The sequence below is a fragment of the Dromiciops gliroides genome, chromosome 3 (assembly GCF_019393635.1).
Source record: "Dromiciops gliroides isolate mDroGli1 chromosome 3, mDroGli1.pri, whole genome shotgun sequence".
NCBI lineage: Eukaryota > Metazoa > Chordata > Mammalia > Microbiotheria > Microbiotheriidae > Dromiciops > Dromiciops gliroides.
In genome coordinates, this window is record NC_057863.1 from 477,607,619 (window position 1) to 477,623,801 (window position 16,183).

General features: G+C 36.4%; 1 protein-coding gene across 2 annotated transcripts in view; it reads right to left on the reverse strand.

Moving 5' to 3' along the window:
- Positions 1-4,751: 4,751 nt before the first annotated feature.
- The window catches only part of USPL1 (ubiquitin specific peptidase like 1), a 29,125-nt gene continuing 17,693 nt past the window's right edge, over positions 4,752-16,183 (reverse strand). Inside the window, exons 5-8 of one of the 2 annotated variants that reach the window (XM_043995897.1) lie at positions 15,383-15,512; positions 11,533-11,658; positions 9,897-10,057; positions 4,752-7,173 (exon numbers count right to left, since the gene is read on the reverse strand). In XM_043995897.1, the coding sequence (XP_043851832.1) occupies positions 5,252-7,173; positions 9,897-10,057; positions 11,533-11,658; positions 15,383-15,512 (2,339 nt within the window). In that variant the 3' untranslated portion in view covers positions 4,752-5,251. The remainder of the gene's footprint in view (positions 7,174-9,896; positions 10,058-11,532; positions 11,659-15,382; positions 15,513-16,183) is intronic. The other variant, XM_043995896.1, reaches the window with a different exon arrangement.

The following is a 16,183-nucleotide window of genomic DNA, read 5'->3' on the forward strand; positions in this document are numbered from 1 at the left end:
AGGGCAGGGAGGACTGAAGATTGATTTTGCAGAGTATCTTTGTATCCCTAGTGCCCAGAACAGTGGCTGGTACATAATAATGCCTATTAAGTCCTTGAACTTAATTTCAATTATCCCACTTTGCTTCTTGACACGAAAACCTGCTTTTAAAATACCAGTTATGCACCAGTAATGGACCACGGAACACCACAATCTGTCATTTAAAATTATGGGTCACCCAAGAGGCAAGTGAGACACAAAATGGGTGTAAGTAGGCTGCAATATACTACCAATGACATGCAAAATAATTGATGTAAAATATATCACCCCCAAAATAAACAACTGGACAAAGAATTGGTATATACTAACTAAAGGATATCAAATGGACAACTAAAGTTCTGCATTACAGAATGTTTAAAAGACCTAAAGGAAGATCTGCAGTATGTTAGTTGGTAGGATAAAATGGAGAAACACAGTCAATTACTGTGCTTAAAAAAAAAAAAAGGCTAAAGAAGATGAGTATTGTGTATGGACAGGTTATGATTGGCAGTATTGGAGGGAATGTCCATACAATAACAATGGTTAATATTTTAAAGTGCTTATTATGTGGCAGGCACAGTGCTAAGCGCTTTACTATTATTACCTCATTTGATATTCCAAACAACACTAACATTGGTGCTATTATTACCCTCATTTTATATATGAACAAACTGGGGTATATGGAGGTTGTGACTTGTCCAGGATTACACAGCTAAGAAGTTTCTGGGGCTGGATTTGAACTCAGATCTTTCCAACTCCAGGCCTAGCACTATTCACTAAGTCACCTAGCTACTAGAACAGAATTAAAAATAGGAAGAGATAAAACGAAAAGACCATTGGAATATGGTTGTTGTTTTGCCCAATTCTGTTACAAGAAGAGTTCTGTATCATTTGAAAAATGACTGTTTTTGTTGTTTGTTTGTTTGTTTTTTTAAGAGCACTGAATTTGGAAGTCCAAGGACCCAAGTTCAAGCTTTGCTACTTAGAACCTATGTAACCTTGGGCAAGTGACTTCAACTCCCAGGACTTCAACTTCTTCATCTATAAAATGAATAAGTTGGATTGTCTCTAAATTCTCATCCAGCTCTAAGTTCTGTGAAACTAAACAATTTAAAACAAACAACTAAAACTGTGGTCTTCAATCAGTTCCTATTAATGGACTAAGCATTAAATTGTACACGGACATACCAGGCATTGTGCTAGGTTCTAGAAATACAAACACACACACACACACACACACACACACACACAGTAAGAATTAAAGAGAAATTAAATCTTGGTCATGTAGCTAGGTGAGAGATGATAGGCAGTTTTGAGTGCTTCTCTGATACCCCATAAAGTCAGAAGAAATCAAGGAAGTCTTCCAGCACTTTGGCTCCAGCACTTTTGGAACATAGACAAGAGTTGCACAGGATGGACAAGCATGGATAGATTGCAATTTGCATCACCAGAAGAAGATCCTGATCAATGAGTCCAGATTCACTGGAGTAAAGAATGAATTAACAATGTGACAGTTAACCCAAGAAGAACTAGGTTAACTATTTAAAGATGGGTTGTTAAAATGGTATTTTATTGATACTTTTTGACTTACCATTTTCCAATATTCCTTCCCATCCCACTTGTTTGTTTTTTAGTTTAAGCAAAACCATCTAATAATGGTTACAACTGACAGGTCATGTGACATTCTACATTTATAACTTACTCTTTCTTCACAGTCTAATTTTAAATTAACACATTACTTGGAACTAATATTAGTCATTGTACTTAAGTATCTTTTAAACTTGTTTTCATTTACATTCCTATAAATCGTCTATTATTCCCCTCGTTCTGCTTTCTTTGCCTTATATCCATTTTTACATCTTTACATTTCTCTAAATTCTTTATGTTCATCGGCTTCCATTATATTTGTATACTACCATTTGTTCAGCCTTTTTCCATTCCAGTTCTTAACTACCACACACTTCTGAGTATTTTGAGATCTTTCTTCTAATATGAGCTTGTGGGGTGCATGCTTCATAGTGGGATTTCTGGGCAAAGGGATCCGCACTGTTAACTTTTCTATCTTAATTCCAAATGAGTTTTTCCACTGTTTGGCAAGTCCTCAAACAGTTGGTACAGTTCCACCCAATGGCTTATTCCTCAAAGCCTTCAAATTTTATTTCCAATTTGATGGATAAGGCATCTCGGTTGTCTTATTGCATTTCTCATTAGTACTGATTAGGAGAATTTTTTCACATGTGATTGATAGCATTTCAAACTTGGAAAACTGTTGACATCTTTTGAACAAGATTAATTCTTTATTTCACCAGGCTAAACAAGGGTCGTCACCCTCAACTATTTTGTAAATCAGAGATATGGTTAAGTGCTTTAATTTTAAGTCTTTCATACCTCAAGCAAAGTAAAATTAAGTAGAGATTGAAATGCCAGGGAGCAACTAGGTGCTATTAATCAACAAAGTAATTAAGTGGATCAGAGATGCTGCTGATTCACTGTAAGCAAGGCATTGGCACCCAATACCAAAGTTGACTATGTTCTGAAATTCTTTGTAACATCTGAACAGCAATTTTTTGCAAAACTAACAAAAGATCGCATCTCTGGTTTTACAGTGAATTTTTAGTTGTCACCTGCTATTAAGTAGGACTTGGTTACAGTACCTTATAAACTGATATAAATGCCAGCTGCGGTAGCAATACTCTAAAGCACTGGGTACATGTAGGTAACTCCTTCCCTAAGTGATGTCAGGTTAATTCAAAGAGGAACACTTCACTAAACTATACAGTGCTTACTCCCTCTCGATAAGGGTTTTTCCCCCCTTTTCTACTTGAAAAGTGCAATGTTACACAGTCTCTTTCTCCACAATCTCTCCTGTGGGCATGTCTTAAGAATTCAATTCTATAACACTCTTCTGGTCTATTTGAGATTTCCCCTGCATCCCTTTAGCACCTGTAGAAAGTGCTACAATTTTTTAAACTTACTTACATCATTAGGCATTTTATTAATATACTTTCATTTGTGTTTCATCTGTCTGCTATCTTCCTTATTCCATTGGGAAGCTCCTTAAAGGCCAGGACTGACAGCCTCTTCCTGGGTTATTGCCTCCATTGTACACAGTACTGTACACATTTCACAGTAGGTACTAAATACATCTGCTAGAAGGAAGGCTGGCCAATATATCTGACTATATGCAATGTTCACTGGATCACAGTACATTTGTAGCCTGTGTTGCAAGGTTATTCAGAAGTCTTTTCCCAGGGCAATAATATACTATAAGACAGGCATTTCAAGTGTGTTCATGTGTTTTATGTGGAAAGGATGTTTTGAGTAGTATACTTTAAAATAGATTCTAAACTTTTCTGCATGTCACAGGCCCTTCATGCAGTCTGGTGGAGCCTATGAACAACCCCTTCTTAAGAATGTTTCCGTGGATAGAGCACCGACACTGGATTCAGGAGGACCTGAGTTCAAATCCGGCCTCAGACACTTAACACTTACTAGCTGTGTGACCCTGGGCTAGTCACTTAACCCCAATTGCCTCACCCAAAAAAAAAAAGTTTCCAAATGCATAAAATACATAGGATTACAAAGAAAATTAATTATATTAAAAGTTATCAATTTTTTTTAAGTTGCCAATATATTTGACCATACAACGTTCACTGGATCACAGTACGTTTGTAGCCTGTGTTGCAAGGTTATTCAGAAGTCTTTTCCCGGGACATTAATATACTATAAGACAGGCATTTTCAAGTGTGTTCATGTGTTTTACGTGGAAAGGATGTCTTGAGGAAAAGAATATCATCCTTTAGCCAGCCTTTAAGAGCTACTTTCCGTGGCGTGGTGATAAAGCACTAGCCCTGGATTCAGGAGTACCCGAGTTCAAATCCAGCCTCAGACACTTGACACTTACTAGCTGTGTGATCCTGGGCAAGTCACTTAACCCTCACTGCCCCATGCAAAAAACAAACAAACAAAACTACTACTATCCTGTTTCTTGGAGGAGACATCCAACCAACCAGCCCTGGAACTTTCTACTGGCACAGCTAAGAACCTACAGTTCTCAATATAGTATTAGAGGCCCAGAGTGGTTTTCAATAGTATAATTAGGTTACATTTCTATCATTTTCCCTCACAATCTGATGAAATACCCTCTCATTTTCACCCTCATAATCCTAACTATTCTTTCTTGGTAACCAGGGCCACCACCTTTACAATCATTTCAGCAGCCATGACATTCAAACATTTATTTAATGGGACAGAGGAGATGTAAAGTATGTTGACATTGACAATTCACTTCATTCCCCTACATACTGGCAACCTGAAGTAGCATATGGGAAGCCAAAATTGTTTCTTCCAGGTGCAAACAACTGAGACATACCAACCCTATCCTCACTCTACTGTGGAAAGATACAAGTTTAGGAAAGGGCTAACATAATATTTTGTTGTTTAGTCGGTTTTCAGTTGTGCTTGACTCTTCATGATCTTATTTGGGGTTTTCTTAGCAAAGATACTGGATTGGTTTGTTTTTTTCTTCTCCAGCTTATTTTACAGATGAGAAAACTGAGGCAAACAGGGTCACACAACTAGTGTGGCAAGACTAGATTTGAACTCAGGATGATGTCTTCCTGACTCCAGTAACAGCATTCTATCCACTGTGCCACCTAGCTACCCAACATGATATATAGGTGTGTAAAGTTCTCTCCTACCAGTGTACAGAAGTGGTATTTTGTTTCCAAATATTTATTGAGAATTTACTGTCATCTATGCCATTCAAAGGCTTTTTAAAAAAGCATTACATTTTCAGTACAGAATCCCTATATGAAAATCCATCAATAAGACCTGTCTAGCATTTTATTTAAAGTCCTGGGATTCATAAACTAATATTATCATTACCTGTAATTTTAAAACAATAGGGATCAAAAAGTTGACCGTTAATTATATTTCTAATTGTCTAAAACTGTACAACACAACAATTAATCCCACAAAATAAAAAATTAACCCCCAAATGTTAAAAACAGAATTTTGGTCATTTTAATTCAGAGTTTCAGAAGTGCTTTCTGGGAAATAAAAAGGACCTTAAAATGTAATATTTTGTTCAAATAAACAACACATTTCACAAACCAGTGTTTCTGATTTACCTTTTGAGCACAGCCAGCGTGCAGTTTATTTGAAAACATAATTTAATATTTTTTCTAAAGCAATAATACAAATATTAAATTCTAAAAACACTGACAAACATTCAACTGTCAAACATATATTCATCAAAATGAGGTAAATATTCTATGTCATCTGCTGAAGAACTTAATACTGAAGTGGAAAAAAATTCATCAATAATATCTGTCTTTAGTGGATTTTCCAAATTTAATGTTTTAGCACAAGAATTATTCGTTAATGAGTCCATTTGAACTTCATACTGACTTTGTTTTACAGGACTATTATAATTATGGTCTTTGCTAGGATATGCAGAAGAGAATCCACTGACAAAGTCGCTAAGTGTTGGTGTTGTGTTATGGTTATTTACCATCTCCAAATACTCACAATCATTTTCTCTATCTCTTGGGAGTTCTGATGAGGCAACAGTAGTAGTAGAAGACAGTAATTCTGCTAAAAAGTCTTCATGAGTTGGGCTACTATGCAGGGAAATACTGGAATGAGTGGTACCCTTAGGTTTATTATCTGTAGCGTTGATGTGATCCTGGAGTTCCATTAACAAGCCTTGCAGTGAATCACATTCATTCTGAGATGCATCCTGGGGCAAGTGTTTTGTACTTTTCTTTGGAGGCTTTCCATTTATTTGGAGAGCCTGAAGAGTGGCCAGTTTTTGCTTTTTTGCCTTAAGTTTTTTAAGAAGTTTTAGACGAAGTTTGTGAGTCTGACTCTCATATGTCCCTGAAGAGATGTGATTTTCATTTCCATTAAAACTCTGCTTAGGAGGTATCCCACTAGAGAGGGGCTGAGCATTTTTATATAAGGATTTAGTCAGAATTTTTGTACCCTCAGGAACTTCATCAGATATTAAAGATGTGCTGATATTTGATGGTGAAGAGTTAAGAACTGGAAGTGAGTTGCATGCAGACCTTGATGTTTTCTTGGGTGCTTGAGGACTTGTTTGATTTATTATACCTTTAGGTTTAAAGCCCCGAAAATTATTCGCCCTTTTAACCAGAGAGTTCAAGTCCGTTGTCTTTTGCAAATGGACCTTTCTTTCATTAGCTGAGGCACAAGATGGCATAAAAGAAACTCCCTTGTTTAGTAATCCTTTTACCCAACTACCTACAAATTTTTTTTTCTGTGACTGTGAAGAATTATTTGTTGAACCCAGGACTACACTTTGGGAATCTCCTGCAATATTATTTGTTATTTTCAAATTAGATACTTGAGATAAGCCACTTTGTTTTGATACAAGTTTTTCAACCTTGGGTGAAGGAACTGGACTTGATACAGCATCCTTCTCTAAGGCAGTAGGAGAAAATGTAACTTTTATCTCTTGAATTTGTAATGGTTTCTCTCCCTCTGAAAGAGTAGTCACATGTACTATACTATTCATGCAGATAGTATCTGAAGTATTTTCTTGATTCTGCTGATCCGATTTCAAATCAATACTAGCATTTTGAGTTAGGATACTTGTAGGCAGAGCTTGAGGTTGGACAGGCATTTCCCCACATGGAGTCAACTGTGAAGAAGGTAATATTAATTCTTGCTTTTGCAAAGTGTCCACTTCAGCAACTGCCTCATCTCTTATCACAGACTGATTTTCAATTGGATTGCCCTCAGAATCAACATGAATTTCTGTAAGCGTCAAAGTTATAATATCATTGTCTACCAAATCTTCTAGACCAGAAAGTAAACTGTACTCATGATCTGTGGCTACTGTATATTGTGGATCAGTAGTTGTAGCACTTAGAATATTCTCTTGATCAAATGTTGAAAACATTTCAGTGGCAGCATCCCCACCAGAACACAATGCCAGAGATTCTGGTTTGGAATCACTGGGGCTGAAATTTTCGGTCTTTTCAACTGGAAACTCTACCATGGATTGATCTATTGTTTTGGAAATGTTCCGTTCCCAGATAACAATGTGAACCTCTGAAGCAGGAACTTCAAAACTCTGATGTCTCTTACAGTACGGTCCTTTTAAATCATCACATTCTAGCCAAGTTCCTGAAAAAATAAAGTGAACAATTTAAACTCTCAAAGGCTACGAAGTCTCTGTATGTGTAAACTACCTCCCTAAGCTTAAAGAGTAACTACTTCCTTGTCCTTCAGCTTCTATATTTGACTACTGCCTAATCCTTCACAACAGTGAGCCTATCTTTATGGCAGCATCTGTCTCAGCCAAATGCTGAAGGTCCTTCCCTTTAATAACAAAGGCAGTGTTCTTGTATGTCAATTCTGAAGAACTTAAGCACTTATTTGGATGGTTCAGTTGTACCCTGTCTCTCCCCACCTTCTCACCCACTCAATATTGAAAGGGTCCTGTTAAGAATTATTAGGAAATAAATGTGTATTGCAAATAATATCTAAAATTAAATTACCACCCCCAAAAATTAGAGCTCAAAAACAATTCTGTTAGACAATTTTTGGTTAACTGTGCTAAAAGAATGAACATATAGATATAAATGGCTGCGGCATAGGTTTTAAATCCTGTTAGAATGTAACAAAATGCCCTGTTTGTGTCAAGACATTTTCAATATAACAAAATTCTAACAGAATTTCAATAGTTCCTTTCAGATAGCTGCAAGCTATCTATAGTCTCTATAAATCTATGGTCTCTGATACCTAGAGGCAGAAAGTGTTTCAAGTCATATGCATTCTTTTAACCTTTTTGATTACTGAACTCCTTTTCAATTCTTTATCTTCTACCATTCAGCACATAAAAAGAAAATACCATTTTTCTGACAAACAAAAAAGCATTTTTGCATAGGAAGAAATAAGCTAGAGCCAATGACTTATTTATTAGCTGAGCTCAAGGACAGGCACTGAACAACAAATATGATTCTTTATGCTCCCTGTGAGTTGTTTCGATTAACTAGACTACAATCTGTATCAGAGAGTGAGCAATATAAAGAAATCATGGCCTTCTTTTTGCCCCATCTCTTTTTCAACCTTTCACAATTCTACAACTTGCTGAAAAGAGTGGGAAGTTGAAACAATGATGAACAGTAAACTGGGTGAATGATGATGATGGGACTCATCAGGTAACAAAAATATCAGTTCCCGGAAGGTGGATACTGTTTTTCATTTTTGTCTTTGGACCTCCATAAGTACATAGGAATCACTTAATAAATTTTTATTGAAAGCATGGCCACAAAGAAGAGATATTAGACCATTTCCCCATTACTTTGCAGAGGTGGGATGTCCCTAAGTGTGGAACACCGTATATATTTTCCAGACTTTTTTTGATGTATCAATTAAAACCAATTAATTTTTTTCTCTTTCTCTATCTTGTTTTCCTTTTTAAAATGTTCTTTGTTATATGGGATAGCTCTCTGAGAGGGGGAGAGGAGAGATTCTGAGAGAAATTTAGGGAATGTAAAAGTAAAACATTTCCAAGAAAATAAATGTTTGTTGAAGACTTCATTTTCTAGTGAAAACAAAGGCTTATGATAAACCAAGTCAAGTCAACAAGCATTTATAATGCCCCTACTATATGTCAGGTACTGTGCTAATACAGGAAAGAATACAGCAAGAGAGGAGAAGCTGAGCATCAAGGCAACAGCCTGGGAATGACATGCCCACAGCTAACCTGCCCCCACTTTGAAAAAAGCTTTACTTTTCAAAACAATCCAATACTTCCACTGCATATATCACAATCACCACAAATAAATATACTGAACTCCAACAACCTGAGGAAGGAGGGGGGAGGTACAACTTCACAGAAACAATAACTTATAGTGAAGAATACATGTTATGTCCCTGGCACATGTAACACTAAGATAACTCACATTATGCTATCTAAGGAAGAGGGAGAGAAGAGAGAGGTTTGGGGAAGGTGAAATCAAGGATATAAGTAGAGGTGTTAGCCTTAACAAGAAGGGTTACTTCATCAGAGAAAAGGAGGAAAGATTGGGGGGGGGGGGCGGCGAGCGGGTGACATGAAGGGATTTTGAAGTGGAGCTTATAGAAAAACGATTTCTGTTTTCTCAGTAAAATACAACACAAATTCTTCAGCTAAAGGGTTGGGGCAGCGGGTGGTATGAGACTTGAGAAAATATAAGGTTTATAACATTGGCTGTGCAGAGTGAAAAAAACCCAATTAAGGGAGAAGTAAAAAGCCTTGCTGGAGCAAGAACCCAGTTGAGTTACTGTTATCCCAACACCACTGTTAAAACTAAAACATAGATTCACATTATATACATGACCTTTGAGGAGAGCAAAAGGAAAGACAATTTTGAATCCACAAATGTCAATCTGAATTTCTTCTGGGAGTCAGGCTTAACATTTTCATGAGCTTAGTCTAACTAAAGGAGAATGCCTTTACTTAACAATTACATCTGACAACAGATAAACAGCAACAAAAATTTGTTAAGAGATTAACAAAATTTTTCTTTAGCTATTTCTATATTTAAAACCTTTAGTGGAATGAAGAAATTCCTGTTTGTTCCTTTACATGTGAAACTGATATATATATATATGTGTGTGTGTGTGTGTTTATGCATGTATATCTGCATATAAACACACACATCACACAACTAAGTTATTAAAGCTTTTTCCTATTTAAAGGTAAGGATAAAAAAAGATTGCAAACTGGATAATCTGAACTTTTAACTATATTCTGGAATTAGTCAGCTGTATCAAAAGAAAGGACTTATTATCTATTTTGACAAATATGCTAAAACTTCATTTTTAATCATGAATTGCAAAAATCAAGTTAAAATACTTACCATCAGAATTCAAAGTCCAAGTTATAAAATGTTTTTCTTTCACTTGATATTGAATCACACAAGTTATTTGATAGAAAAAGCCTTCAAAATGAAATGAATAGAACTGCAAGTCATTACATGGTAAGCCTTCTACAAAGTGCAGCATAAATACTGAAGACACTCTAGAAGGAAACAGAAAAAAGAAGTCAAACAAATAATACCATATGTCTTGTTATACAAAAGATAGTCTGAAGCTAACAAGTCACATACAATTCATTTGCAGGGCTGACTGCTAACATATTGAAGCAGTAATTTTTTTCTTAAAACCCTCCAGATGTGTTTCTTAATTAGAACTGAGGAACTCTTTAAAAAGTCTCTAACACAAAACCCTTCTCAGAAAGGTTATCACTCACAGTTGGAAACTATCATGCAATAAGGTTCTATCACAGTCCATTAAGCAAAAATTGCTTTGCAAAATATACCCATTATGTCTTATAAGGAAATCTCTAAGTAGCCATAGCCATCTTGCACAATCACAGACCCTCAAAAATCTTTCTCTGAAGTTTCCCCAAATTAGTGGTTCTAAGTGGTAGTTTAAAAAAAAAATAGGAGTCATTGTTTTAAATTGTAAGGAATCCTGACAAAAATGGGAAGAACGTCATGAACTGATGCAGAGTGAAGCAAGTAGAATAAGGAGAACAATATAAAACAATGACATAAAGGAAAAATACTAAAAAGAAGCAAACCCTGAGTTCCTATAATTACTGATCTTTTGGCAAACAGATTATGAAATATACTTCCCTTCTCCTGGTAAAGAAGTGGGGATAATACAAGCAGACTGTCATACAACAGATCATTGCACTACCTGGTTCTGTTTAATAGTTTTTGTTACAAGGTAAGGTTGACTGCTTAAGAGTGAAGGAGAAAGGATATCTGTAGTCAACAAATGAAGGGTGATATAAAAAAGAAAAAAGAAAACCTTTAAAAAATATGCCAATTTGATGTAATCTTAGGCTGCATTAAGAGAAGAAGAGTACCCAGGTCAAGGGCAGCTAGGTCATGTTAGTGACAATTAGATTTTTATCTACCATATCTACAAATCTGGTTATTAAAAGTTATAAAATAGCCTAAGGTCTTTATGAAGATCCATTCTGTAAATCAGAGTTGATAGCAAAACACAAATGTAAAGGTTCCAGTTTCAAAATTAAACCTATTGCATTAGGATTTTTATTAGATAAATAAAGTATCATATTGGCTCTAATTCCTCTTAAGAGGAAGGTCTGTCAAACAGGAGCTCAAACTAGGTCTCCTGTGGCTCTGAGTCCTTCCTCTTGCTGCCAGCTAACACAAACTAGGTAAATCACCTGGTTATACCTAGGATTTGTGATGGTCTGCTCTTCCACACCTGAGATGCTCCCTCCCCATCAAATGCTCTGAGAAGGGCCACTGGGTCTGGGCAGACCTATCAGATCCAGGTTCTTTCAATGACCACTACAAACTATACTTTACCCTATAATAATATTGCAATTAAGTTAATGAAAACAAAATTTTATGAGAAATAGTAGTTCCATGTTTAAGAGTTGCCTAACCTTTCACAATTTAAAATACCTATATCTACATACCTTTATACTAGAAATTTGAAGTAAATTGGACTTACTTTTCCAAGACCATCCTTCTTCTTTGTAATTTGCTTTTACAATTGTTACATGGACCAAAATGGACAGCCTCAAGTGGATGCCACTCAGGTATTACATTTGTGAAGGTAACCAGATTCTTTGAACACCTAGATAAAAGGAGATATACAAATTTTTGTGCTCATTAGGCTATTGCTATTATTTTATTTATACACTTTAATTCATTTTTGAAAGCTGAAAACTACTTTTAAAAAAAAGACCATTACAGGATTTTGGCTTTTTTTATTTCAAAATGATTAAAATCTTTAGTCAATCATACATGTGGCAAGCATGTCTGGATTCACATTACCTTTAGATACAATAGTTTTTAATAGTTTAAAAATTACAATTAGTCAGGGGTGGTGACACATGCCTGTAACCCCTACTATTGAGGGAAGCTGAAGCTAGAAGATCTCTTGGGCTCTGGAGTTTTGAGCTGTAGAGGGTTAAGTCAATCAAAGCATCCAAACTCAATTCTGCACTAAAAGTGAGCTCCAAAGAGCAGGAAACAACCAGGCTGCCAAAGGAGGGGTGATTTGGCACATGTCAGAAATGGAAAAGGTCAAAAATTTTAAATATATATACACACATATGGTTAGCACTTAAGAAAAAATTAGCTGAAATTAAGTATTAGTAAAAATATACAAGTTATTCCATTTCCTTAATCACATTTTTATAATTAAAACAGAATGTATGTTATCTGAGAACTTCACTGAGCAAGGTTGCATGGAAATTTATTTAAATTGAAACTAATCAAAATAATATGCTACATTAATGGGCTTCTGAAAAAAAAATATTTTTAAAAACTGTATGTTGTTTGATACATTACTGCATTAGGAACAAGCATTTCTTAAGCACCTACTGTGTGCCAGGCACTATACTAAGCATTTTACAATTATCTCATTTGACCTTCAGACAACCCTGAGAGGTAGATGGTGTTAGTTATGACTGACCCTCACTTTACAGTTGAGGAAACCGAGGCAGACAGAGATCAATTGCCCAGGGGCAAATAGCTAGTGTCAGAAGCTGGATTTAAACTCATGTCTTCCTGACTCCAGGCCCAGCGCTCTATCCACTGAGCCACCTAGCTGTCTCAATAAGACTTCAATAGGACACTGAAGTCCCTCTCCAAAACATATCCTCTTAAAAAAAATAGACCTTGGGGCAGCTAGGTGGCGCAGTGGATAGGGCACCAGCCCTAGAGTCAGGAGGACCTGAGTTCAAATCCGACCTCAGACACTTAACACTTACTAGCTGTGTGACCCTGGGCAAGTCACTTAACCCCAATTGCCTCACTAAAAACAAAAAACAAACAAAAACAAAAATAGACCTTAAAAACTAGGGGGAAGGGGTGAATTTATAACAGTGATCGAGCATCAGAAATATGCTAAGCTCTAAAATATTGAAAATAGAAAACTCTAGAAAACACTTAGAATGTAAATCATGAAGATCATAATGGATGTCTTGAGCAAGAGAAATCAGCAAGTATATGAACTATGGTTGTCTTAGTCTCTAAATTCTGAAAGCAAATTGATAAAATATGGCTTTTTCTTTTTGCATTTCACACCATAGTGTCAACTGAAAATCACTTTGATGCACTGGTAGTTCCTAAGTAAAGCTTAATTTAGAGAATTAATGTTGAAAATAGAATATTCAACAGAAACCACAAATAAATGAATTCGCTTGCTGTTTTTCCCTACAGTGGATATTAGTTATTTCAGCTTTTAGCTTTTAGCTATAACAAATATGCTAAGAAAAGTTTGATGACCTGCTAATTTCACTTTTAGCTTTTTGACCCTTTGCCTTTTTTCCTTTCTTATGTATTAGTTTTGCTCCTTTAAAAAAAAAAGGAGGAGGAGGGAAAAAGAAGCAAATTTATTTGGCACCAAATCTAGGTGGATACTTTAGGAGACTTTAACAGAAAGACAGAAGTCTCTCAAGTTTTCAGTAATAAGGTCATCAGTTTAAATGATTCTATAAATGCCACAGCATAAGATAACCATCATTGTGATTTTTAAATCAAACTACCTTAGAACAGAAAAAAGTCTCAAAGCAACAGACAGAATGCCAAAGTATTTAGATAATTTAATTTGCTTGTTTAAACAAAATAATTTCAGTCCTACCATGTTAGTGATATTTTTATTTTTCCTTGAACCGTTTAGTCACTTTGGGAGTTATGTGATATAAGGAGTTAATGTTGTCTGGCTTTGTCCACAACTACAATTTTCAACCTCAAAGCTACAGCCCCTTCTTGATTTTTTTTCCTTAATAAAAAAGGTAAGCAAACTATTTTCTAACTACAAAGATACTTGCTTTGTTTATACCTGAACACCTGCTAGAAAAATTATACACCAACCAAGATCAACATTTTCTAGTTTATCAGTGAACGTAAGGATCAAAGCAAAAATACATTTTCACCTGTAACCTGAATTATTAAAACTAGACCCTTAAGAGGCTACTCTATCCAAACTTTTCCTTTTACAGATAGGGATTAAGTCATTTGCCCCAAGGTCACACAGGTCAAAATAAAGCACTCTGATCTTGTGTATCCAAGTCTAGTCCTCCTTGCTTATAAGACATTGTCTGGAGAGCAAAAAGTGGATTGTTTCTAACTTTAGACTTCTAAACTGCTCATCAGCTTCTCTCTCCTTCCAGAGAGGGAGAAGGCACAGGCTTAATACTAGTTGAATCCCTTCCTTCCCCAATCCTGATTAAATAGGTAAAAAGATGTTTGTGGTGATTTTCTAGGGTTCAAAAATGATGGAATTGCCTTTTCCCATGCTCACCCCCCACAGGTGCCAGACTCAGGGTTACAACGTGACCATCTCACCGAGGGGTTTCAAAGCTGGGGCAGCTCATAGCTCAGTTTACCACTTCTGTCAGGAGAAAGAAAAGAAGATGGCCATGGTGGATGGTAAGTCTTCCATGGGACTGAGGGAAGGAACGAGAAAATAGAAGTAACTTTTCTTTGAGAACATGTCAAATCCTATGACCCTGAAATTGATCTCCCTCCTCTCAGAGGCAATAATGGGCAGTTAGGAGACCTCATTAGCATGGTGGAGGAATGAGGAAAAGTCCCACACCACCTGCTACACGGGCAAGTCAGTCAACTTCTCTGGGCCTTCATTCCCTCATCTGATTACAGGGATTAACACCACCTGTAGTAATAACTAAAGGGCCTTACCTGCCATTAGACTCAAATGAGATAATGTACATAAAAGTCTTTCCGGAAGACAAAGTACTAAGTAAATGTCAATTATTATTATTAAATGGGCTTGTCCTAAGCAAAAGTGAAATAACCAAGTGTGTGTGTTGTAAGGGTTCTTATTTTCATTGAGCAGAAAAACCAGGGCGACTATAAGCACTGGATATTCTCTGTTTCCCTTCTTAAATATTTACCAACCTAGTACAACCCACCCCCACTACACTGCACCTCCCTCCCTTCCCCCCCCCCCCCAACCCACAGGGTATTTCTTGATTGTCCAATTTCCAGAGACCAGATTTAAAGAAACAAGCACACAATCTGAATCACTATGTAACTGTAAGACTAAGGAATTGTGCCTTAGGTGTTTGGGAATCACAGTAGTAGTGTACAAGCAAAGACTATTCAAATTTTGTGTGCCTGACAAACTTACAAAGCTATAATACTTTTTTTTTTTTTTTGCGGGGCAATGGGGGTTAAGTGCCTAGGGTCACACAGCTAGTAAGTGTCAAGTGTCTGAGGCCATATTTGAACTCAGGTACTCCTGAATCCAGGGCCGGTGCTTTATCCACTGCGCCACCTAGCCGCCCCCTATAATACTTTTTAAAAGCATTTCAATAAAAATATCTAACCTTTGCTGATATTTGTTTCCACACTGAGAACACTCAAAGTTCCAAGAAAAAGATGACATAAAGAGTGTTTCAATGAGAGGTTCCATTTGTAGAAGCAAGGGAAATGCAAACACAGGACTTTCCATATTACCTTTAAAAAAAAAAAAGAAGTGCTTTTGAGGAACAGATTTTTAAAAACAATCAAGAAACATTCAAAAACATTAGTCTTATTTTATTTACTAATATAACTGTCATCCTACTAAATAATGGTTGTACACCTAATTTTAGAGTAGGGGAAAAAAAGTTACCCCACTTCTCCACCTATTCCCACCATTTCTTGGTTAAAGGTTCCAAAACTTACTATGCCCCCCCTCCCCCAGTGGAAGGCTATTATGACAACTTACTTTAAAAGGGTACATCAAGTAAGGGGACAAGAAAAAGGAAAGCAGGGAAGAGAAGAGAAAGCAAAGGGAAGGGATTATTTTTCTGATTAATTAAGGAAAACCTAAGAGATAAAGATTCCAGAGATGGAGGGAGAGAATTCCAGGCATGAGGGACATACCTGCTATTTGGAGATGAGTGTCCTAAGGGTGGCCATGAGGAAAGCCTGGAAGATTGGGGGAGGGGAGGAAGGAGGGGGAATTTGACAAGGGGTGTGAACACCAAAGAAAGATTTTATATTTGATCTCGAAGGTGAAAGGGAATCACTGTAGTTTATTGAGCAGGGGTGACAGTCAAACCTGAGCTTTAAGAAGATCAATTTGACAGCTGAGTATAGGAAAGACTGGTGTGGGAAAAGACTTGAGACAGGGAGACTGAGCA